At 56.1% G+C, this 23,364-nt stretch overlaps 4 protein-coding genes across 28 annotated transcripts; 2 read left to right on the plus strand and 2 right to left on the minus strand.

Annotated features, from left to right (window-relative positions):
* Positions 1-175: 175 nt before the first annotated feature.
* On the minus strand, positions 176-2,907 carry FOXRED1 (FAD dependent oxidoreductase domain containing 1). The gene is made up of 11 exons (XM_048968588.1): positions 2,771-2,907; positions 2,117-2,349; positions 1,914-2,024; positions 1,706-1,824; positions 1,535-1,629; positions 1,359-1,460; positions 1,218-1,288; positions 970-1,124; positions 761-890; positions 582-686; positions 176-505 (listed from the first exon to the last, which is right to left on the minus strand). The coding sequence occupies exons 1-11, from the start codon at positions 2,889-2,891 to the stop codon at positions 251-253; spliced, it is 1,497 nt and encodes a 498-aa protein (XP_048824545.1). The 5' UTR covers positions 2,892-2,907; the 3' UTR covers positions 176-250.
* Positions 2,908-3,057: 150 nt separating this feature from the next.
* On the plus strand, positions 3,058-11,162 carry SRPRA (SRP receptor subunit alpha). The gene is made up of 14 exons (XM_048968584.1): positions 3,058-3,250; positions 3,677-3,760; positions 5,101-5,264; positions 5,497-5,657; positions 6,229-6,382; positions 6,840-6,993; positions 7,300-7,406; positions 7,605-7,723; positions 7,903-7,989; positions 8,185-8,357; positions 8,441-8,654; positions 8,731-8,894; positions 9,006-9,104; positions 9,907-11,162. The coding sequence occupies exons 1-14, from the start codon at positions 3,125-3,127 to the stop codon at positions 10,033-10,035; spliced, it is 1,935 nt and encodes a 644-aa protein (XP_048824541.1). The 5' UTR covers positions 3,058-3,124; the 3' UTR covers positions 10,036-11,162.
* Positions 11,163-11,283: 121 nt separating this feature from the next.
* On the minus strand, positions 11,284-18,850 carry FAM118B (family with sequence similarity 118 member B). 6 transcript variants are annotated; one of them, XM_048968589.1, is made up of 8 exons: positions 18,536-18,850; positions 16,083-16,160; positions 15,124-15,376; positions 14,337-14,564; positions 12,926-13,054; positions 12,532-12,817; positions 11,941-12,000; positions 11,284-11,777 (listed from the first exon to the last, which is right to left on the minus strand). In XM_048968589.1, exons 1-8 carry the CDS (start codon positions 18,742-18,744, stop codon positions 11,569-11,571), a joined length of 1,452 nt encoding a protein of 483 aa, XP_048824546.1. In that variant the 5' UTR covers positions 18,745-18,850; the 3' UTR covers positions 11,284-11,568. The 6 variants fall into 6 exon arrangements, with proteins under 6 accessions (XP_048824546.1, XP_048824548.1, XP_048824549.1 ...); XM_048968591.1 differs by having other exon boundaries at positions 11,284-11,743; positions 18,536-18,849; XM_048968592.1 differs by having other exon boundaries at positions 11,284-11,686; positions 18,536-18,759.
* On the plus strand, positions 17,953-23,112 carry LOC125703751 (TIR domain containing adaptor protein). 20 transcript variants are annotated; one of them, XM_048968622.1, is made up of 7 exons: positions 18,848-19,011; positions 19,265-19,334; positions 20,251-20,572; positions 20,943-21,022; positions 21,660-21,714; positions 21,904-22,521; positions 22,679-23,112. In XM_048968622.1, exons 5-7 carry the CDS (start codon positions 21,708-21,710, stop codon positions 22,720-22,722), a joined length of 669 nt encoding a protein of 222 aa, XP_048824579.1. In that variant the 5' UTR covers positions 18,848-19,011; positions 19,265-19,334; positions 20,251-20,572; positions 20,943-21,022; positions 21,660-21,707; the 3' UTR covers positions 22,723-23,112. The 20 variants fall into 20 exon arrangements, with proteins under 20 accessions (XP_048824563.1, XP_048824569.1, XP_048824572.1 ...); XM_048968605.1 differs by lacking the exon at positions 21,660-21,714 and having other exon boundaries at positions 20,251-20,366; positions 20,442-20,572; XM_048968623.1 differs by having other exon boundaries at positions 20,251-20,366.
* The last annotated feature ends 252 nt before the right edge of the window (positions 23,113-23,364 follow it).

Here is a 23,364-nt window from a genome sequence, read left to right on the forward strand (position 1 = left end):
TTGGTGGCCCTGCATGTGATGAGGGATGTTGGAGATTCATCCTTGAGGTTCCTTCCAACCCTGGCCATTCTGTGATTCTGAGGGGGGCAACTGGCATCTTAGGTTGTAGGACAATGTGCATACAAAAGGATCCCAGGGGGGGATCCAGTTGGAAACAAGACCCTCTTCACTCACAGACAGCTGCCACATCCCTTTATTACCGTAGCAGCACTGCCCCCCACCCCCAGCACCCACACTGGGGTGCTCCCGCTCAGACGATGGCCGCCTCCAGCAGAGGCTCACTGCCCCACAGCCGCCCAGGTGCCAGCCTGCTGACATCCACAGCCATGCAGGAGCCGTGCAGCAGCAGCTCAGCAGCCGCCTTCCCGGCAGCAGGGGACTGCTGCAGGCCGTGCCCGCTGAACCCCGCCAGCACAAAGACGTTCCGCAGCTGCGGGTGTGAGCCCAGCACTCCGTTCTGGTCGAAGGTGTTGTAGTCGTAGTAGCCGGCCCACGCACTCTTCACCTGCTTGGCATTGTAGGGCTGCATCACGGCAGCGTGGAGCCCAAATGCGTGGGATGGAGGGTGGAGGGCACCGTACCTTCAGTGTCTGGAAGGCGGGCACGCGGTGCGCCAGCCGCGGCCACACCTCCTCCTGGAAGAAGTCGTGATCCACCTCCAGGTTTCCTGCATCCGGCTCACGGCCCTGCGTGGCGACAGGCGGTGACCACTGTGGACACCTTGGGGGTCCCCGCAACACTGCGACCCTTGGGCACGCACCTCTGGTGGGCTCATGCTCCCCAGGTAGTTGCCAGCAATGCCTTCGCGCCGGAAATAGGCTCCCGAAGAGTCAATGACGAATGGCGTCTCCAGGCCCGGCCCGCCAGGGCAGTGCCACACATACACGTACCTGTGGGGACATCGCCGTGTCCCACCCCATGGCACAGAAATGGGGGCTCAAAGTGCCCAAACTCAGTCCCAGCCCCGACCTCTTGCGGGGCTCTATGGGGAGGGGGCTCAACGCGAGGCTGCCCCGCAGCCCAGCCGTGGCCGAGTCCAGCAGTTTCCCAGTCCAGGCGCCGGTGGCGAGCACCACGATGGCACAGGAGACGGGCTGCTGCTCCGGGCTGTCGGGAAGGCGCACCTGGGACATTGAGGACGCGGGGCTGGGGACGGGCTCCCAAGTGGTCCCACAGCATGGTGACAGCCGAACACGCTGGCATTGGGGCACACTCACATTAACATATTTCACACGGCCAACGCCCTGCAGCATGCCTGGTGTGTTGTCTGCGGTGTCCACCACAAAAGCTGGAAATTGTAGGGTGGGTGAGGTTGTCCCGGTGTCTGCAGTGGTGGTGTCACCGCACCCAGGACTCACACGTCACCTCCCCGACGCAGCTGTAGACGCCGAGGGACATGGCTTTCCTTCGGAAGGCGTTGAGGAGGGACCAAGGGTCAAACCAGCCCTCGTTCTCCAGCCCTGTGGACAGACATAATGACACACATGCTGACACACAGGGACAGCAGCATCCCCATCAACAGCACGTCCCCTACCGTAGGACGCCACGGCCACATTCTCTGTGTTTATCCATGGGAACTTGGCCTTCAGCTGACTAGGGGACAGCAGGACCACCTTGGCGCCCTCTTCCCTGGAGACAAACAGTGTCACTGAACAGGGGTGTCTCCAGTGTCCCTTTTAATGGGGGTCAGGGGTGGCCATATCACCTCTGCACCTTGACGCCAGCCTCCAGGGTGGCTGCACCATGCTCAGACGCCAAGAAGAGGTATCCCGAGGGCTGGAACTGAAGGTCGATGGGGGGCTCGTTGGGCACCCACAGGTGTTCCTGAGGGGGGACAGCACGGTAAGGAAGGGGTAAGAATGAGACTCCTCACTGAGACACCCTCCCACAGTGCTGCCATCGCCCAAACTCACGTTGATAGTGCGGAGAAAGGCGGCAGATTGCAGAGACAGGCGGATGTTTTCAGGCAGGGAGAACTGCTGCCGGATGCCCCCCACAGACAGCACAGTGGAAGCCTGGGAATACTGTGGGGGGGAAAGGAGAGGGGTGGTGGAGGCAGAGGGGTGTTGAGGGGTGGCATGTCCCTGCCCGACCTCCCTCATCTCCCGGGTCTCACCGTGGGGTCTCGCTCCACCACCACCACCCGCATGCCATGCCGCCTGTTCTCCAGTGTCTTCAGCCAGTAGGCAACCGACCAGCCCAGCACGCCCCCCCCTGCCACCACCACATCTGCTCGCTCTGGGGGTGGGGGGCAGTTCTGGTGGGAGTGCAATGGGTTCCAGCCCCCCTCTGACTCTGGCAGCTGGCTCCGCAGTGTCTGCCCCAGGCGGGACAGCCTCAGCCCCAGCTCTGTGGGAATAGAGGGGGATGCAGCCAGGAGATCCTCCTAACTCCACTTAGAACACCCTCCCAGGTGACTCTAAGACCCTCCTCCCCCCCAAAGTCACACTGAGTACTGCAGGTCCCCCTCCCAGGGCCTCACCCAACCCACCGAGGTCTCTTGGACCCCCCAGACCTCCCAGTCCCCTCCGCACACCACGGCACACCCCGACGACCCCCCGCGTTCCCATTCACCACCCCTCTGCCACTCCGCGATCCATCCGGATCCCCTCGGATCCCCCCAGAACCCCGCCGAATCCCCTCTGCACCCCCTGCGACCCCACCGAGTGACCTTCACCCCCTCCCTGGCCCCTTTTCCCTCCGCACATCTCCATCACATCCACACTCGCGTTTCCTCCCGCTGCCCTCAGCCCCAGAGCCCTCATCTCACCGCGGAAGATGTCGGAGCGCTGCGGGGTGGCGGTGCGCAGGGTGCGGCCCAGCTTCGCCCCCCCGCTGCCCTTCCCGGAGCCCCCCCACAACGCGCGCCCCCCTCGCACCGCGCGCAGCATGCCACCCGCCACCCGCCACCCGCCACCCGCCTTTTGCCCTTTGCCCTTTGCCCTTTGCCCCGCCTTCACGACCCTTCCGCCCCTTCCGCCCCTCCCCGTCTCGCCATTGGCTTTCCTCCCCACATCCTTTTTTGGCCTAACAGCCAATGGGAAGCTCCGTGGCTATACGGTCACTTCCGGCGGAAGTGCGCGGAGCAGTGCGACGTGTGCGCGCAGCCCGGCCCGGCGCCGCCATGCTGGACTTCTTCACCATCTTCAGCAAGGGCGGGCTCGTCCTCTGGTGCTTCCAGGGCGTCCGCGGGCCCGCCTCCGCTGCTACTGCCCCTGTCAACGCCCTCATCCGCTCCGTGCTTCTGCAGGTCCGCCGGGGCGGGGGAGCGGCGGCGGAGGCCTGCGTGAGGGAGGGGCCTGCGAGAGGGGGAGAGAGGGAGAGGCCGCGGCCGTGGCTGTGGCTGCGGCTGCCTCCGTGAGGAGAGGGGCTGAGGGCAGAGCTTCTGCGTGGGGGGGCGGGACGAAGAGGAACCTCGTATGTGGGAGATGTGCGGTGTGGCTTAGCACCACCGAATTTTGGAGAGCCGCTTTGGAGGGGGGGGGCGGGAATCCTGGGTTGGAGGGGGTGGTGGTGGGCAGGGGTCCCTATTTGGGCGCTGAGGGCTGCGCCTGGAATAGTGTCCCCATTGCGGGGGATTTGTTCTGTCTGGGGGAAAAGGAGGAATAGCAAGGGGAGGTGTCACACTGTTGCTGTCACCCTGTCACCACCTTGAATTGATGGGTCCATCCCATAGGAGCGAGGTGGCAACAACTCCTTCACCCATGAAGCCCTCACGCTCAAGTACAAGCTGGACAACCAGTTTGAGCTGGTGTTTGTGGTAAGTGCCCCCCCTCGGGCTGCCCTGGTCTCTAAATGCTTTGTTTTCGTGATTGGCTGCCATGCTGTCTGCTCTGAGGGACTGTCAGTAAGGGGCTTGTTGAAGCTCAGAAGAGGAAGAGTGCTCAGGGAGGTTTGTGGCTTGGTCAGAAGCTCCAGGAAGGCACAAATGTTGCGTTCTGCCTTCCTGTGGGGCTGAGGCTTTCCCTTGACTTACTAAAACCTCACAAAAACAGGGCTTAGCTCAGTGCTGTGTGGTGCAAAAGACGTCTTGCACACAGGGGAGGTGACGCTTTCCCTGGCACACAATGTCCCCGTTGCTCCTCCTCCTCCACCTGCGCCACCAGAAGAGTTTGGTGCCCATTGAGAAATGCTGCAGCTGGGCCACGTGTCAAACACCCAGTGGCTGCCACTGAGCTGGGCTGGAGCAGAACAGCTGGTGCAGGGCATGCAGAGCTGCCATGGGGACAGCCTGGGAAGAGCAGCATGTGGGCTGCAGGCGGCCAAAAGCCGTCCTGTTTGGACAGGGGTGTTCCTGCACACAGAACTGTCACCTCTGCATCTTGAGCAAACTGATGCTTCAGATACTGCTGTGTTTTATCTCTGCCTGGCCGAGCTTCTTGCTCTGGGATTTTTGGGTGAGGAATGCTCTTCACTGAGGTCACCCCTGGTGCTTTGCCTGCCCGCTGTGTTCTTGGTGGGCTTTCCCAGCACACTGTAGGGTTTTGCTGTGTGAGGGCTGGGTTTTGTGGGCGAGGTGTGGCTGCTCCTTCAGTTGTGCTGCTGTGGATTGTGCTGGTTTATTTTAGTCAGCAGTGATAGGATTAAGAATCCAGCTTTGAGCGGAATGGAAACAGCACAGACTGTTACGTTCTAAGAAAACCTCATTGCCGTGTTTGGATTTATGATAGAAAAAAAACAGAGTGCCTAATCTTTTCAACTTCAGGAAAGCTGTGATGCTTTTCTCCTTGAGCTCTCTGTTCCTTATCTCAGGGGCTCCACACGGTGTTGTTTGGATGCATACAGATAAGCACGAGGCTTTCTGGCCTTTCAGTGTGTGCCTTGTTGCTATGAAACAGCGTTGTTTTGGGAGTCATGTTTTAAAGCAGAGCTCTGCACTGTGCTTTTTTCTTTTTTGAGAGAACGTACTAAAAGCCTCGGAGGTCAGATTAGGAAACTCAGCCTGAAGCCTGCATCATCTGGTGCCTGAAATTAAAGAACTTCATACCGAGTGTCTGAAATGCAGGAAGGTCGATGCGCTGCAATTAATGGTTTTAGCCTTTTTAATTACTTAAGTGCCGTTTGCTTAGGGCGACATCTTTCCACTGCGCGTTGTTGCAGGTGGGATTTCAGAAGATCCTGACTCTAACCTACGTGGACAAGTTGATAGATGACGTTCACAAGGAGTTCAGAGACAAATACCGCAATGAGTTCCAGCAGAAAGGCGCCCTGGGCGTCCTGAACGGCACCTTTGATTTTAAAGATGACTTCCTGCGCCTCCTCCGGTGAGCGGCTCTCCTTCCCAGGGCTCAGCACCGTGTCTGAGCTGGGGGCTCTGCTCTTCAGTTGTGCTGCTTGCCGTGTGGTAGCAGATGAGGCCGTAATAGCCAAAAACCTGATAGAAATGGTGTGTGGGAAGGGCTGAGCTGTTCTGTGTTGCTTCTGTCTAGAGCAGGCACAGGTCGGGGGCTGGGCGGCACGGGGCTGCAGTTCAGGCTCATGGGCACTGTCCTGCAGGGAAGCAGAGGAGAGCAGTAAGGTCCGAGCTCCCACCGTGATGAAGACGTTTGAGCAGTCTGTGAAATCTCAGAAGACTGTCAAGTGTATGATAGAGACCAGAGGGGAGAAACCAAAGGAGAAAGTCAAGAACAAGAAGAACAAAGGTTCCAAAAAGGAAGGTGAGTTGAAGGGAAGTGTGTGTGTGTGTGTGTGTGTGTGTGGGAGGGGTGCAAATATTCCAGGGTTGTGAAATGTGGGTCACGTGTGACCCCGCCTGTGCTTCTCTAATCATTCCACAGCACCTGAGTGTTGTTCAGGGTCTTCTGGTCACAGCCAGTACAGGAGGGAAGAGTCCTGCTTAATGCACTTCATCTGCTGTGGTAGTGCTGCCATATGCCCACACTGGGGAGGACAGCCCTTCAGTTAGGGCAGTGACAGGCAGAGGTGGTGCTCTTGTGATGGCGTGGCTTCTTAGCATTCTTGGTTCTGAGATGGGGAACGACCAACGTACAAAGATGTCTGGGAGAGCTGGTTCATAAACTGCTAATCTTGGGAAAATGGGATCCCAAATGCAGCTGCCTTTGGGCTGAAATAAGATGCTCATGTGTCCTGAGGCTTCCAAAATCTCAGAGGTGAGGCAGGAATGGGCCTCTGTCTTCACAGAGGAGTTTCTCACGTACAGTCAGTGTAGTGCTGGCTCTTTCTGCTAGTTCTGAAAGGCTGAGCTTGTGCTGGTGCTCTTTCCTTCAGGGAATGAAGCTGTTACAGCCTCCAGTAAAGCAGCCCCAGGTGAAAAGCAGTCCTCGGCCACTGGGGACAGGGAGGAACTGACCAAGGATGAAATACTGCAGAAGAACCGGGAAGAATTCTTCAAGAGACACATGAAAGCAGGGGAGAAGTCCAGGTGGGTTGCGAGGGCACAGTCAGGCTGTGGTGAATCCACACGTGCTGCAGCCCGGCTCTTGCTGGAGGCTCCGTGCCATCCCTCGGTGATACTGAGCTTCTCTTTCCTTCATTGTCCCTGAAAATCATCCTGTTAATCCTCAGAATGTGCTCAAAGTACAGGATGGTGTTCAAAATCCAGACCTCGTGTGGGGTCCAGATTTCTTTTATGGGGGGGAGTTTTTCCCACTGCAAGTAAAGGGTGAGCTGATGGCTGGCTTGGGTTAAAGCAGGCCATACTGAGCTTGAGGCAAGGCTAAAGTTCGGATAGATAAACTCTGTGGAGATTTGGCATTGGTCAGTTTTAGCCTGGATTTTTGCCTTTTTTGATAGCCGGACTTTGAGTTTTTGAAGCCTTTAAGGAGGAGTTTGCTCGTACTTCACTCAGCAGAACAAAATGTCTGTGGTCTTTATTTCAGCAAGTCTCCAAAGCCTGATGCTCAGAAGGAGAAGGGGAAGAAACCCCGAGTGTGGGATCTGGGGAACTCTAACGCCAAAGTACTTGATTACAGTAACTCCACTACCAACGGGAACTCAGAGGCCTCTCCCATGGAGGAGTTTGAGCCTGACATGGTAAGAAGTCAGGTCATGGTGTCTGCTTTGGTGTGTTCTGGAGTCAGCAGGGCATCACTAAGGCTGGCTGAGAAAGTGCTGGAAGAGGGGATCAGGGCGCCCAGCTGCTGCCTGGAGGAGGTTTTCTTCTGCTGCAAACAGCACCAGATCTGCATGCGCCAATCTGACCAAACCACTGAGCACTTGTGGCAGGGATCTGTAGAGCTGCATCTGCTGGCTGTAGCTGATGCTGTTCCTATTGAAAGCAAGCTGGGAAAACATCATTCAGCAGTTGCCACTTCTCAGTGTGCTGCATTCATCTTGCAGGCCCTTAAGGATCGAAACCGTGAGCCTGGCCGCCTCTATGACCTCGAATATGAGAGTGACGAAGAAGCTGAGGAGGAGAAGATTATTCAGAACGCTTCAAAACCCAGGTAGAGGCTCCTGAGGCCCTGACTGCTGCATCCTTCGTGAATTTCCCTCCCATAATTCATTTTCCAGACCATTCAGTAATGCAGCAGGTACAGACAGGTCTGTTTGTCAGCTGTGACAGGCTATTGTCTCTCCCTGCTGCTGGCTGCTGCATGCACTGTGCAGTTCACACCTAAGATAAGTGTTCTGCTTCTGTGCAGCACAAAGAAAGGTGGCCTCGGAGGTATGTTTGGCATGCTGAAAGGCCTGGTGGGCTCCAAGAGTTTGACAAGACAGGACATGGACCCAGTCCTGGAGAAGATGAAAGATCACTTGATTGGTACGTGTGGGTCTGTGCGTGGCTTTGTCTGAAAGGTGAAATCAGGAGGGGATCCTTCAGTTCCACTCTTCCCTCTGCGCCAAACTCCCAGGCCTGGTGTGATGCTGGTGTCCAACATGTGCCGCCCGTCCTGCTCTGATAACCCTGCTCTCTTCTCTCTGTCTCTCTCTCTCCCAAAGCAAAAAATGTGGCAGCTGAAATTGCAGTCCAGCTCTGTGAATCAGTGGCGAAGAAACTGGAAGGGAAAGTGATGGGAACGTTCACCAGTAAGTGGTTGTGCCCTGCTTGTGTTCTTATTGGTGTGTGCAGCTCGCTGGCCTGGGTCCCCTGCTTCTCCAACCTGGTGAATCTATGGTACCAAATGTCTTCCTGGCCTCCTTGCGTTGGTAATTTGGGGATCAGGGCTCCTCTGCAGGGCTTCCCAGGTGTGACACGTTCTCCTTTCATCTCCTTTTTCCCAGCTGTGACCTCAACAGTGAAGCAGGCCCTGCAGGAGGCCTTAGTGCAGATCCTGCAGCCGCAGCGCCGCGTGGACGTGCTCCGGGACGTCATGGATGCGCAGCGGCACCGCCGGCCCTACGTGGTCACTTTCTGCGGTGTCAACGGCGTTGGGAAGTCCACCAACCTGGCCAAGGTGGGGCACGGCGCCGGCGGCTCTGGGACAGGACTGGGCTCGGGCCGCGGCCACTAACGAGGCTTTTCCATTGCTGGCCGCAGATCTCGTTCTGGCTGATTGAGAATGGTTTCAGCGTGCTCATTGCTGCCTGCGACACGTTCCGAGCGGGGGCCGTGGAGCAGCTCCGCACTCACACCCGGCGCCTCAACGCCCTGCACCCCCCGGAGAGCCACGGCGGGCGGAGCATGGTGCAGCTGTATGAGAAGGGCTACGGGAAGGACGCTGCAGGCATCGCCATGGAGGCCATCTCCTATGGTAGGAAGGAGCGGCGCAGGTGGGGCCGGCTGGGACCTGGGCTTCCTCTACTTACGCTTTCTCCGCATCTCCGCAGCTCGTAACCAGGGCTTCGACGTGGTGCTGGTGGACACGGCGGGCCGCATGCAGGACAATGCCCCCTTGATGACAGCCCTGGCAAAACTCATTGCCGTCAATGCTCCTGATTTGGTCCTTTTCGTTGGAGAGGCTCTGGTGGGAAACGAGGCTGTGGATCAGCTGGTGAGTGTGCGGAGTTGCTTTCTGGGAAGGGCAGATCTGTGTGGGTTTTATGGGTGTTTCAGACGGGGTCGGTGACACAACTTCATTTCTTGAGGATGTTCTCTTCCTCAGGTCAAGTTCAACAAGGCCCTGGCTGACCATTCCATGGCCCAGACGCCCCGGCTCATTGATGGAATTGTGCTCACCAAGTTTGATACCATTGATGACAAGGTAAGGGAAGCGTTTCGTGCTCGGGGGGTTTTCTCCAACCTTACCCTGGCAGAGAGCTTCCTGCTGGTGACAGGAGGGAAGAGCTGCAGTCAACAAACAAGGGCTGTTTTCAGTGGGCCACTTATGGCCTCTCCTGGAGGCTGTCCTTTGTGTTAAAATGCGCTCCAGCCATCTAGACAAAACGAAGCAGACTGATTTCTGTCCCTGTGGACAAATGGCCGTGAGGTGTCCCAGTTCTTTGGCAGAATTGCATTGAGGGATGTGGAATTGGGACTGTACAGTTCTGGAAAACATAAGAAGGCTGAATGTTTGTGCTCCCCTGAGGAGGTCATACTGGGACAGCTGCAGCAAGCACATCCCAAGGGAAGTGCAGCTGAATCAGGCACTCAGAGCCTGCATTAAATGCCAAGCAGAAGAATGTGGCTTTAAATCAGGGTGAATCTGCTTATGCAGCATAGGGAGTGAGATCTGCAGAATGCAAAATCCTGGTGGGAGATGACTTGTGGCTGCAGGTGGCACTGACACCTGGTTATGCCAGCTGCAATGCCCCATGGCCTCCTGCCTGCCCGTGGAGCTGAGCACGGGGTGTGAGGTGCCTGCATCCTTGGGAGCAGCCTGTGTGTTTCTGTGTGTTCTCCAAAACTCAGAGCTTCAGGCTCAGAAATCTGGATCCTTGTTGTTGCATTCTTGGGCCCTTTTTTTGCCTCCCTCTGAAGTCTGCAGTGAACTGGAAATGTTCTTATGGAGCAGCAGGCTGTACGGGGGAGGCTGGCCCTGCTAATGGTGCTCGTCCCCTCGGCAGGTCGGCGCCGCCATCTCTATGACCTACATCACAAGCAAGCCCATCGTTTTTGTTGGTACTGGACAAACCTACTGTGATCTGCGTAGCCTTAACGCCAAGGCTGTGGTCGCAGCGCTCATGAAGGCCTAAAATCAAGTATTGCACCAAATTGCTGTTTGCAGATGTCTCAGAAGAACATGCTTCACCCTGTGACTGACTAGTCTTTCCAGTGTAGTGCAGAACAGAATGAAGGGATGCGGGTGCAAGGGCTGTGCTTCCCCTGCCCATCTGATCTCAGTGCTCGCTGGTCTGCTCTTCCAGCACTGCATGAGCATAAAGTAGGAAGGAAGGTGTTAGCTGATCACCTTGTGCTTATTCCAGTTAGGTCCATGCTCTCCTGCCATATTTATTGACTATGGTGTATTTGTAGATGAAAGCTCTCTTCTCTACTTGGAGCGTTCCTCCCTGATGAGCTGTGGGGCTTTGCTCAGTATAGCCCTGCCCCTGGATTCCTTCATTCTGTTCCAATAACTCGGCCTCCCTCATGCAGAGGCTGAAACCAGAGCTTTGTATTGTTCATGCTATCCGAGTGGCAGTGCAAGGACCTGCTGTCATTGGGGCTGTGCTGTCACTGGCAGCAGCTGTGCACTGTTGGGCAGGGCTGCAGGTGGGTACTGAGCCCCAAGCTGCTCTTTTGTGCTCTTGCAGACCATACAACAGGGACAGCTGCTGCTCAGTGACAGCATTAGACAACCTGACCGTTCATAGTGCTGCTAACTTTGGCTGTAGCAGCTCACCAAAGTTGATAAACCAAAAATTGCAACAGCCTGCCCCTGTCCTGGGCAAGCAGGGGCTCCCGGGGAGATGCTAAACTGCCTTATGGCCCCCATTTCTTTTGTCACTGGGGTCTCGCTGCAGGGTACCCAGAGAACTGCAGCAGTGTGTCTGGTAGTGCTGGTTGTTCCACCGGCCAGCGATGGAGGGCAGTGTGCCCCTGCGGCTCTTCTGCCTGCTGGCCTCAGCGTTGTTTGTTGCCTCAACTATGTAACAAAAGAAAACAAATACTGGAAGACAGTGGTGGCTGCTTGCTGCTTCCCTGCACCCTTTCTCCCCCCCCTTTAGAGTGCCTCTTGATCCCGGTCTAAAGTGCTACATTGAATAATACAAAACTCTCTTATGATGTCTTGTAGCTCCGTATTGCAGATGTGCTCTAGTGCAATAAATTGAATGCTGTCTGCTAAGAGACATAATTTATATAAATAAACTTCATAATTTGTTTTCTGTGTACAACCAGCTTGCCTTCAGCCAAGACCCCTTTCCTTCTCAGGGGGAGACAGGCTGCTGCCTCTGCCTTCAGGCTGTGATGTGTGCATGCAAACCAAGCAGCAGCCAAAAGGGTAATGGAACTGAACAGACCTTTAATAGGAGCTTCAACATACAAAATACTGTACAGTACAAAGGAAGGGCTATAAAACTAGAGCTTCAAGTAAAAACAAAACAAAACAAAAACTGCTCAAGTTTCATTCTGAAGTGAAAGTACAGAATACAAAGGCATTAAGTATGAAATTACAGGAGGCTGCAGCTGAGGTGGGGAGACCTCACCCCCAGCAACCAGCCTTGGTAAAAAGGACAGTCAGGTATCTGTGTGAGGAGGGGCCCAGCCCTCGGCTCTGCCTGCCCGCCTCAGCAGCAGCTCTGAGCAGTGAGCAGGGCTCTGCTCCTCCCCTCGCGCGGTGCTGCAGCTCCCTGCGCTGTGGGAGCGTCGCTCCTGGCCTGCGGCTCACGGCTCACGTGCTGCAGCCTGTGGGAAGGAAAGGCCCTGCAGAACCGGCCTGGGCCCGCGCCGCTCCTGTGGCACCTGGCGAGGTGGTTGGAAAGAGGGACGCCGGGTGCTGCAGGGAGATGGAACCTCTGCTCTGAACTGGGGCTGGCCGTGCAGCGAGGATGAGGCAGCAGTGGGCTCAGCACCGCATGGCGGGTGGCGCTGCTGCCCAGCTCTGCACCCCACCCTGCGCTGCTGCACCAGGAGCCTCTCTGCACCTGGGGGAACCTTACCTGTTATCTCAGCGTGCGCTGCGGCGGAGCCGTTCAGTTGTTGTTCCTCCTTAGGCACACCTGAAACAGAGCAGAGCGTGGGTATGGGCTGGGAAGGCAGGAGGGCAACCGTCAGCATTCAGCCTGCACTGCTCCAGGAATGGATGGCACTTCAGGAGCAACTGAGGGATTCCACGTGACGCCCTCCTGGCTGGGTTTTACCTTCAGGACACACACCAGCAAGGCTCTGGTTAGCAAGCTTGTTTCTGATTTTTATGATTTATTAGTGTGAAATCTCATTTGTTAGAGAATTGGCTCAGTCTGAGTAGCGTGCAGATCACTGAGACCAAATAATGAGCCTGGAACGCACTTTCCTTTCACTAGAAAGAGAATAAATGATGCCAGCTGCATGAAAAAAAGTTAGGTATGGATGAGTCAGAAGCAGTAGAGCTGTTTTAACTACATGGACATGCAGTGATTGTGTGAAAATAAGCCCCAAATCCAGCTACAAATGCAGAAAACTGGGTGGGGGGAAATACAGGACAGAGAAAAGGAAGCAGTGACGCCGTGTTGTGCTCCAAGGACCACCTGCAAGGTGCACACAGCCCATACCTGCTCGGCCCCGCGTGGCAATCTCACTCGCCAGCCTCCCAAAGTACTCGGGCAGGTCTGTGTATTCATCTCCATAGGAAATCACTTTAATGCCCTTGTCCAGCATGTTCTCACGGAGCTTCTTAAACTCGTCCACATCTCCTCTCCGCACGAGCATGAAGTGCTCCAGGTCTGACTTGTGCTTCTCAGCTTCTAGAAAGAGGGCCTGAAACGTGGTGTCATCAACAGTCCAACCACAGCCCAAGAACAGGAACGACTTGTTTTCGTACAGCTTCTGAATCTCTCGCTTGAAGAGAAAACAGGAAAGATGTTCTCAGTAAGAGCAGAGCCTATTTTCAGAAGGAATCTGGCTCCGAACCTACGGGGCTCTTCACAGCCCTGCAGCACAGCTCACCATCACCTCGGTGTTGCGCAGCACGTTCTGGTAGCCGGCTGGGTGCAGCACGATGCCGCTGGGGTTGGTGTACACACCGTGGATGTGCAGGACGCTGAGCTGCCTCTTCTCCTGGGCCCATTCCAGCACCTGCCAGAACAAACGGCACCAGTGTTAGTGAGCGCTTCCAGCACAGCTGCTACGGCACGGCCTCGCTGGGTCTTCTGCAGCTCCTGCCCTAAGACTCGTCTCCCACCTCTTTGGGTGCTGAACTGTGTGCTTTAAAGTGGAGGCTCTGGAGAAGCTTGTCAAAGGCAGCTTCTTCATGTTCATCTCGTTTCCTCAAGAGGTTGTGAGTTCAACAGCCTCTACGTCAGTAGCCTATGGCACTTCTTGGTTCAACACTACAGAGGAATGGCTAACGTCACTGGAAGAGACTATGATCAATGCGCCAGGCTCAGCAGAAAAAGGGGACAAATGGAATATAATGTCAGCAAATTTCTTCCGAGTCCATCGAGTTCATTTTTTGCTCCCCCAGGCCCTGAGAAAGCTCAGCAGCTGACCTTCATTTCAGAAAGCCACTTCAAGGCTCTCAGTTTACTCCTACAGATCGCAGCTCATTTAAGCTGGCAATAATTAGAACGCTGATTTGTATTGCTCTAAGTACCTGCAGCCATGGAGATTAAGAGGTCACAGAGGAAACAAAGCACAGAAACAAGTCAGGATGGAAAGAAACAGATTACTTCACAGCATCCACAAACGGAGCAGCACTGTGATTTGCACGAGTAAAACCCACGGTGTAAAGCAGGGCAGTGCTGGGGGCACGGGCTGTGCTGTTTGCCACTCATTTTCTGCCTGGCTGAAGCCCCGGGCAGGCAGGGAAGTGTCTGAGGCCAACAGCTACAAATGCAGCACGAGGTCTGTGGCACACAGAGCTGCCCGGCCCTTCTGGAGGCAGGGCAGAGGGTAGGGAGGAAGGACAAAGGACCCAGGAGTCGCAGCTTGCTGCCTGCCAGGCCAGAGCCCTCTCTCAAAAAGCCCTCCTACAAAAGGAACATTACAGCAGACAGGCCAGCTCTGCTTTTTGCCCAGAGTTGCCAGTTTCGGTGAGAGCTGTCAATCCAAGCCTCACATGGAAGCAAGGCTCACCGTATTGCAGCAAGGCCCAGCCACAGGTTTCAGGGACAGAGACTGGAGGAACACCAGGCTCAAAGGCTGCTCCTGAGCACAGCCAGTAAGAACTGCGCCTTAGAAACCAGCCTGCGCCGTCGCTCCTCAACACCCCAAACTGTCAGAGCCTCTGCCTGCCCTTCACCCAACACGATGCACATTACTGTTAGCAGCACAACCCCTGACGTGGGCATAACAGCACATCCTGCAGCTGCCACCAGCCCACGTTGTCCCAGCTCAGCCCTGGATCAACATCCTTTACCTTCTTCTCATCCGTCAGGTCAAGAGACTCCAGGTGCTTCCCCTGGTGTGCTGCGTACAGTTCCAGCAGGTTGTCGAAGTTTGTGGTTAACACCAGTGCCCCGTTTTCCATCAGGTGAAGCACTGACTGAAGCAGCTGTTTCCCAGAATCTTCCATTTTAGATTCCAGGTCATCAAACACCTCGTACAGACAGTCTTTGAAAAACGTTGAGCGAACATTGCTTGTGCGCTGAGGAGCAGAGAGAGATTAAGATCAGAGCCTGCTTTCTTTTCATACTTTGTGCCAAATGAATACACAAAAACTACCCACGCGTTTCTTGAAGAGCTCTGCAAAGCTGTAGGGCCTCGCAAGGCAAACACTGCACTTTTATCAGATTTATTTTCAGGTCGAAGAGCAAGAACAAGAGAACATCTGAGAAGAGACGTTCACCAGGCATTGCTCCATCCAGACTTATTGACTCAGCTCTGCAGCTCAGAGATAAAGGAGTGTCACTCTGCACAACGGGACGGATTTCCTCTCGCCCTTCACATGCTTCTCTGAGGTGGGAGCACTCCCTGGCAAGCTCAGCATGAAATGCCAACAGTTGGTGTTCAGTCCCTGGGAATCATGCAGCTGCTGGGGGCCCTCGGCTGTGCAAGGGACACAGACAGCTCTGGGAGCTCCTGGCCCAAAACCCCTCAGGAACCCAGCCCAGAAACAGCAGGTGCTCGACTCCCTGTAAATGCAGGACCTGCTGTGCCTCCAAAGCCACTGCTCTCCTGGGACACAGACGCACAGCGGCACTCACCGGAGAGAGCTTCTGGATAAGGTCATGGGCAATGTGCACCAAGTTCTTGTACTCATGGAGACACTTCTGAAACCTTTTGCTTTCTTCATCTTCCAGAAGATCAAAGTCAATAGCGGCATCCAGGAGGGCCTGGATCAAACCCTTCCAAGACTTCAGAGCTGGGACCTGGGGAGCAACCGCAGCGCTGATTCCTGTTCCGATCACCAGAACAAGTTCCCGAGGCTTCTTGGTTTTTAGGCTTGGCAACAGCTTCCTGCAAGAGGAGAAAGCAGCACAGCTGGCACCATCACACGTAGAAGGATGCCCTGAGTCATGGAACGTGCAAATCAAGGACAGCTGAGGCACTCGCTGCCTGAGTTTTTCATCAAAATGTCCATTATGGCTCTTTGATAAGCAGGAGACAACTCAGTATCCTTCAGGAACAGGCACAGCCCCACAGGCTGGCATCACAAAGGCTCACAATTTCACCACATGCAACTGCAATTCAGAGGAGTGCCAGACAACCTACTCGTAAGTACAGAGAGCCTCCAGAGTGCAATTATTTAGCCTCTCACGCAGCAAAGTCAAGCTAACTTGAGGAACTGCCTGAACTACCAGGATGTGCCATCCCACATTGTGCAGGAGCACAGCAGGGCAGCACCTGAATGAGGGCTAACACCCAACAGGGAGACAGAGCAGCACAACGAAGCCTTCTGCGCAAGATGCAGCCTGGCTTTGGAGTTAAGGAAACCAGCAGCAAGGAATTCTTGGGCACATGCTCAGCATTAAGGCCTTTGTTTCATGCACCACAGGAAAGCACTACTTAGAGAGCACAGCTAGAGACAGAATGCCTTTCCTGGATCAGCAACAGAGAGGACTGCTAAAGCTCTGTGCCAAACATCGGTCTGATTAAAGGACGACGCAAGGTTACGGGAAAAGCTCTCATTAGAAGAAATGCACTGGCGTGTAATTGGAGTTACCTGGGCTTTTTTGCGGGGGGCATTCCATCTTCCAATAATGTTTCTTTACCCAGGCTCACCGTAGAAGCCATCCAGTTTCTACAGTAGACAAATCACCACACGCAAAGTCACCACATGTTTGCATCAGACGGCAGGTCTTCGTGCAGCCGGCTGTGCTGGGCGCATAGCGCTCGTCTCGTTATCTCCACATCACCTTTGAGCCAAGACTCAGGCTTCCTCGCTTTTGCACTTTGTACCCTGGCTCTCATCCACTCCTCAACTTCTTCTGACAACACAGCACGGTCAGATTGGCTGCTTTGTACCGCTGAGGCTCTCTGGGGAGCCTGAGGATAAGGCACCTTCACAGCACATCGCTCTCGCTGCTTCAGAAACAGCAGGAGGGAAAAAGCACAAACAGATTTTTGTTGGCTACAAAGGGCTGCTGGGAGCACTGCATTCCGTGGTGCCAAGGGAGGGACTGTCCAAACCCGCCACACATCTGGGCTCGGTGGGATCTGACTGCCAAGCTGACAGAAAGGAAGGAAGCCGCAGTGCTGAGAGCTCTCAATAGCAAATTACGTAAAGCACAGAAAGTCTGCCAGGAAATGCTAATCTCCCACACGTTTCTCCAAAATAAGTCTATTAAAAGGCAAAGAAAACAGAAAGATCTATGCACCCTTATGTATTTTTCTTGCCAATTGTAATGAAGAGTCCAACAAGAATCCTGGTTTGGGTTACTGCAACGGCAGGCTTTTGCCAAACAGAAATGTTGTACGAGAGCAGCTGGCCTGAAATCACAGCTTTTTGTAGGGGCTGTGGCCTTCATTGTCACGCAGCCTCAGTGAGATTACGGACGGTTTGGGTTGGAAGGAACCTCAGTCCATGCAGCTCCACTCCCCAGCTGTGTGCTGGCTGCCCCCCAGCCCAGCGCCCACCCACAGGGATGGGGCAGCACAGCTCTGTGCAGCACTGCAGCGCCTCACCGCCCCGAGGGAAGGATTTCCTCCTCACATCTGACCTCAACCTCTCCTCTTTCAGTTTAAAGCCATTCCCCTTCTCCTTTCACTGCCTCTGTAAAAAGCTGGCCTCTCAAACAGAACAAGTGAGCCTGCAGATGCTCCACCAACTCCAGGAGCAACACTGCAGTGTAATGCATGTGAAAGTTCTACAGGAAGCCCCAGCTGTGCTGTAAGTGTTAGCAGGAATAATTTAAGAGGTTGTCCCAATAATCTAGATAACCTTTTCACGCTGGATAATGAAAACAGGACACGCTGACTCTCCCAAGAGCAGTGCAATGGCACAGCGTGCTTGCCAGGCTTCGTTTCCTTCCCCTTTTGAAAGCCTGCACTGTAATGCACTTGGAGAGGTGTGCAGGGACCCCGCTTTCACCTTCTGAACAGCCCTGGGCACATGCTGCCCACCTACCTCACATAACAGACTTTTGTTCTCCTTGTCTCACCTGTTCACAGCCCAGCCTGACGCCACTTACTCCTCTTACACGTATGCAGTATTTTGGACAGCATAAGTGGAGAACTCAGTTTAATTATTACACGACCCTAAAGTATTGAGGACATTCCAAAAGTCATTCTGACTTAGGAACACTCTGACTTTGTAGCTACCAAGGCAGTTTTCTAAGATTACAAACTTCAGCCTTCATCTCTACTTAACGCAGACAGCCAAAAAGAAAGAAACAAAAACAAACCACAAATAATGTCTCGTCTCCTCCTGTCTCCAAAAAAAGTGCTTTTTGTTCTGAGCTCTGATAACAGCAAAGCTCTTCACAGTTTACTTCTTGAGGAGTAAGACTTGGAAGCCTCCAGACTTTCAGCCTGGGAGAAGGTCTGCTCAGCAGGGCACAGATCACACGAGCACAAACATTCTGGGGGTAACGGAGCTTCAGCAGCACCATCTCCAAGTGTGACATCAAACCCCACGCCGGGGCCTGGGCAGGAGCTGACCCTGCTGCGAGTTCCACCAAGGCAAAACAAACCAGGCACTCACCAGGTAAGAAGCAGTTCTCCAGTTTTTCTCTTCAAACGTCCTGAACTTTCCAGGTATTCAGACTACACTGAGTTGGAGACAGCGCAGAAACCACCCTGCAGCTCCTTGGCTTATCTGTCCTGTCACAACCTCGTTCTGCTCTCAGCAGTACAGAACGGCTGCCGGACAGTCTGTGCGCTGACTTCTCTCACAGCCCCCGGGGTGCAGGAAAGCGAGCAGAGGGGCTTCAGCCGAGCCCAAAGGAAAAGATGGGGGCTCGGAGGGGCGGCCCAGACAGAGCCAGGAGGGCGGGCGGCGCCGCGTCCCCGGCCCGCTCGGGTCCCTCCCGGCCCCTCAGCCCCCCTCCTTCCCTCGGCTCCCCGCTACCATCACCACTACCATCACCGCCCCGCTGTCATCGCCGCCCCACTTCGCGCCCCTTCCGCCCCGCGCCCGCCGTCGCCGAGGCAACGCTCCCGCCTCCCCGCACGCACCTGGCGCCGCGCGTCCCGCCCCACGTGGTGACGCCCTCCTTGCGGCGCTCTGCGCAAGCGCCGTCCCGCCCCCTGCCGAGTCGTGGGTGGGAGAACGGGAGGCGATTGGCCCGCCCCCTTCCATAGCGCTCTTCCATTGGCTCCGTCCCGGAAGGGGCGGGAATTTCCACCACAAAATTGGGGGTGGGTGGGAGAAGAATAAAGCGCATGTGCGAGAATGGGCACAGATCTCGCGATGCTTCCAGCGTGGGGATATTAAAAATAGATAAATAAATAAATGGCGGCTACGACGCGCGGTGGGCGGGGCGTCCGTCGGTCCGTCCGTGAGGGCGGAGGGGCCGCGCTGCCGGGCGCCCGGTTGGTATCGCAGAGCTCGGAGCGGCTGTGCGGGGGTTGGCGGAGGGCAGGGAGCAGAGAGGAGAGAGGGCGGCCTGGGCTGCGAGCTGTGCGCCTCCAGGTGGGGCCCGTTGGTGCCGGTGAGTCACTGCGGGCACTGCGGTGCGGGGCCGCCCCGGCCCGTGCGCTGACAGCCGCGCTGGGGGCGGCTGCTCCCCGTTCAGCAGCGGCGCTGGTCGCGTCGGGGCGGCGCTGAGCGCCTCGCAGAGCTGCTCGGAGCTCCGTGCCGGTGAGAGGGGCCGGCCCTGCTGGGGAGAGGGAGCCGAGTGCGGGTTGGAGGATGTGGAGGGAAAATGGAGACCCGCCGTTTACCTGTTGTTGGTCTTTTTGTAGGTTGAAAGGCTGAAATTCTCCGAGCCCCGGTCCGCCTGAAGGTCTGAGCTGGCAGGCGCTCGTGTCTGAGGTGGGGCTGATCGCGGTGCTGCTGGGCTTTGGGGCGCTGGGCTCCTCACAGCTGCACACACTGCATGTGGGGTGGGACGGGCAGCCCCACGGCAGGGATGTAGGGGGTGATGCTGCCAGCAGGGGGTGAGAGTCCCCTCTGTGCACCTCCAGCCTGGACAGTGAGGGAAGGTCTTGTCTGTCCTCTGTAAAAGCAGTGAATGGCACTGTGCGTCACTGTAAGTGATGGGGTGCAGAGCAGGGATTTAAGCAGCTGGAGGTGGTTTCCTGCATTGTCAGTGTTGAGGGGAAATGCTCCAAAGGGACAGATGTGGTCTAACCTGCGGTGCCGTGATGCCAAGCCATAGGGCTGCCTCCTGACCCCACTGCCCCTGCAGTGCTCTGGGTGATGCTGAACTCTCTAGGTGGGATCTGTGGGTCTGCAGTGCTTGTATAGGGAGGGAAACATGTTGTTTGCTGCCCTCAGCTTGCGCATATCACGTAAATGAGAAGCTTGTGGCTTTGCCCTTGTCCCCCATGCTGTGAGTGAAGCAGGGATGGGAGAAGGGAGAATTTGGGGTCCTTGAGGATATGCAGCAGTAAGGATGTCAAGGTGCTGTTCTCACTGCGTTGATGGGGTTGGCCCAGCTGTGACGGATGTGGGAGGGCTGGAGGGAGGCCCTAGGGAGGGCTGGTCTCCCAGCTCAGGATTGCTGCCGGCTTCCCCTCCCTCCACGTCCGTGCCCAAGCTGCTGGCTGGACTGCCTGCCAGTGAGACACCAGCCCCAAGATGGCTCTTCTGTGCTGCTGGGGCTGGTGAGTGCTCCCTACAAGGAGGGAGGGGGTGGGAGTGCTTTGTTGGAGCTGCACTGGGGCAAGGAGGAAGCTGCAGGAGTGGCTCAGCTGGGCCATTCACACTGGATCCTATTAGGCTCCAGAGTGAATATCTTCTGTCTGTGCCTCTCCCACCCAGAAGACCCTCCTGCCTACCTCATGCTGTGCTGCCATCCAGGTCTGATGCAGCCCCTTCTGTGCTCTGACACAAAGATTTCAGGTGGGTACCCCAGTTCCCTGCCCACTAAGCCGCTCTTTAATGTCACGCTTATGCTTTTTTGCTATTACTAAGCAGGAGATTGCCTGGGGAGTGTGGTTTCCGTGGGCAGGGCACTGTATGCTGGTGGGTCTGGAGGTTTTGTCGGTGCTCACTTCACATCCTGCTTCTTTCATGGTGGAAAGACTCCAGTGCTTATTTTGAATGAGGTGATGCAAGTGTGGAAAAGTGTGGGGTGGGGGGAGGTGTTGAAACAAGCAGGAGCAGACGTGCTGCTGGCACACCAGTATATCCCTTGTATGAGTCGCTCCAGTGCCCCGATCTCATCGAGGTGCAGATCCCTGTGCACTCACATCCAGACAGGTGGGGCCTGGTGCATCCTTACTGTCAGGCAACTGATCCTCACTGGGCAAAGGTGGCCTGTGGGCCTGCCTACGTGTTTTTAGGGAGAGATGCACACCCAAATATGAGGGAGGAGTAGCACCAAGGGCGTGGGATATGGGCTGAGTAGGAAGCAATGTAGGAAGCAGTGCTGCTGTGCTGATCCCTGGAAACTGATTCCTTCTCCCATCCTCACAGGATCTGTTCCCTCCCCTGGGCTCTGGCTGGCCCAGCTCCGGGTATGAGGGGCCCTCCTGCTCTGACATCACGTGCTGCAGGTGAGGGTGTTGCCAGAGGCGTCCCAGTTCACAGCCCTTGGGAGCAAAGGAGTTCAGACATGCACAACCTTAGCAATGCCAAGGGCTCAGAGGGATGCAGCTGAACAATGTGCTTGGAGCTGGATCCGAAACATTGCTCTGGGGAAAAGTTTAGGAAGAAGGGTGGCAGGGGGAGCTGGTGTTTTGAGGAAGGCTTGCTGTAAGAGCTGAGGCCCAGGCAAGTTACACAGCACGGCAGCATTGGGCATTGCCAGCATGTTGCTGCCACAAACATGCCTGTTGCAGGTGAGGAGGAAAGAGCTGGGGCTGCCCCACAGCACAGGGCTCTGGGTGATGCATGGGGCTGCCCCTGCTGCATGCCCCCCAAACTCCCCTTTCCCACGCAATCCCCCCAGGTCATGGTGAAATCCCATGTGCAGCCTGCACCAAGCACAAGGGGAAGTGAATCTGTCTGTCTGTCCCTTTTGCTTGTGTGGGTTTACAGGAATTGTTGCCATGGAGTGAGCGTTGTGGAACGGCCCTGGTGGAGGTTGTTTTGGGGCTGAGAGCCCTGTCACTGCATGCCTATGGGGTACAGATGCACTGAGCATCCTTGGGTGCATTGTTCTTTTTCTCCCCTCTGCATTTCTCCTTGCAGGAGAGGTTTCATGCAGGAGCTTGGCGGCTGAGTGGTGGACTGCCTGTTATGGCTGGTGAGCAATTTGCTGGGAGAAGGGAGCTGGAGGGCAGGGAAGTGGGGAACAACCCCAAGGCTTACCATGCAGTGTAGGGACTGTCAGAGGCAGGGTGGTCAAGAGACTTTAAGGGATGTGAGGCGGGGGCTCTCAGGAGGATGTGGCTTCTTAGAGCTCAGCCTCCCTTCTGTCCCCTCCCCTCTGCAGGATGGTTTAGGCGGCTCCTGCAGAAGCCCAAGCAGAGCTCCATCCACACATCGAGCAGCTCTCATAGCATGACCAGCCACTCACTGTCGTCCTCACCCTCCTCCTTCTCCTCCTCCTCCTCTTCTGCTTGGAGCTCCAGCTCCTCCAGCAGCACCAGCACAGCTCGGCCTGGCCGCCCAGCCCCAGTGGACATCAGCAGCTCGAGCAGCGCGCGCTGGGCGAAGAGCTACGATGTGTGCATCTGCCACAGTGAGGTGGACCTGGAGTTTGTGGAGGAGCTGGTGTCCTACCTGGAGAGCCAGCCCCAGAGCCTGCGCTGTTTCCTGCAGCTGCGGGACAGCGTGGCGGGCAGTGCTGTCGTGACAGAGCTGTGTGAGGCTGTGCAGAACAGCCACTGCTGGGTGATGCTCATCACCCCCAGCTTCCTGCAGGACCCCTGGTGCAGGTACCAGATGCATCAGGCACTAGCAGAGGCCCCGATGGCCAACGGGCGTACCATCCCTGTGCTGAAGGACATTGACAGGAAAGATTACCCCAGGGAGCTGAGGAACCTCTACTACATCTACACGGCCCTCAAGGAGAACAGCTTCAGGCAGATCAGGGACACTGTGCTGCGCTGTGAGTACCCTGCAGCCTGTACCATGGGGTGGAGCATGACCTCTGTCCCCAGACATCCCCCAGTGGGCCACGGGAAGGGGTTGGATCCTTTAACCATTTAAATGATTCATCTGAGAACAGTCAGCCTGCTAATGGGGCCTGTCTGCTGCCTCCACAGATCTGGAAGAGCTGTGCCGGAACTCCACGAGTGGAATGGAGTAGTGCCCACCGAGGGCACTTGTGTCTGAGCAAAGCTGGAGGCATTTCTGTGGGCATTTCAGAGCAATGGGACAAAGTGGTGCCACTGGGGCTGGAGCCGAAGACCCTTCACATCACTGCTGAGCTGCCATCGTGCCTGCCCAGCCCCAGTGTGCTGAGGGTTGGGGCTCTATGGGGACAAGGCTGGGGACTGCATCGCTCGAGCGTGTCATGCAAACACTAAATTCCCACAGGGGGGCTCTGCAGCGACTTCTGAGGATGAGGGCACTCAGGGTGCCTGGATCCTCCTGTGCAAGCTGATGCCACGAGGAGCTTGCAGCTGGAGCACGTTTGTTCTGTGGGGGCATCATGTTGCACACTGTATGAGGAGAAATGCACAAGTCTGATTTTTAACTCCTGGCTCTGTGGGTTTTTTTTCTTTTTTGGGGGGTCCCAGTGAAGGGCCCGGTTGTGGGGGGAGACCCCGCTGCCTTCCTCCCGCCCCACGAAGCGTGCTGGTGGCTCTGAGGAAACCTTTGGTTGCAGGCAGCCCGGGCAACGTTGCGGGTGCCGAGCAGCGGGGCGGATGTGCGGCTGCGGCGGCGACGAAGCTCGGAGCTGCGCGGGGCTGCAGGCTGGGCCCGGCGGGAGCCGAGTCCTCCGGCC

This window comes from Lagopus muta, chromosome 22 (assembly GCF_023343835.1).
Source record: "Lagopus muta isolate bLagMut1 chromosome 22, bLagMut1 primary, whole genome shotgun sequence".
Taxonomy (NCBI): Eukaryota; Metazoa; Chordata; class Aves; order Galliformes; family Phasianidae; genus Lagopus; species Lagopus muta.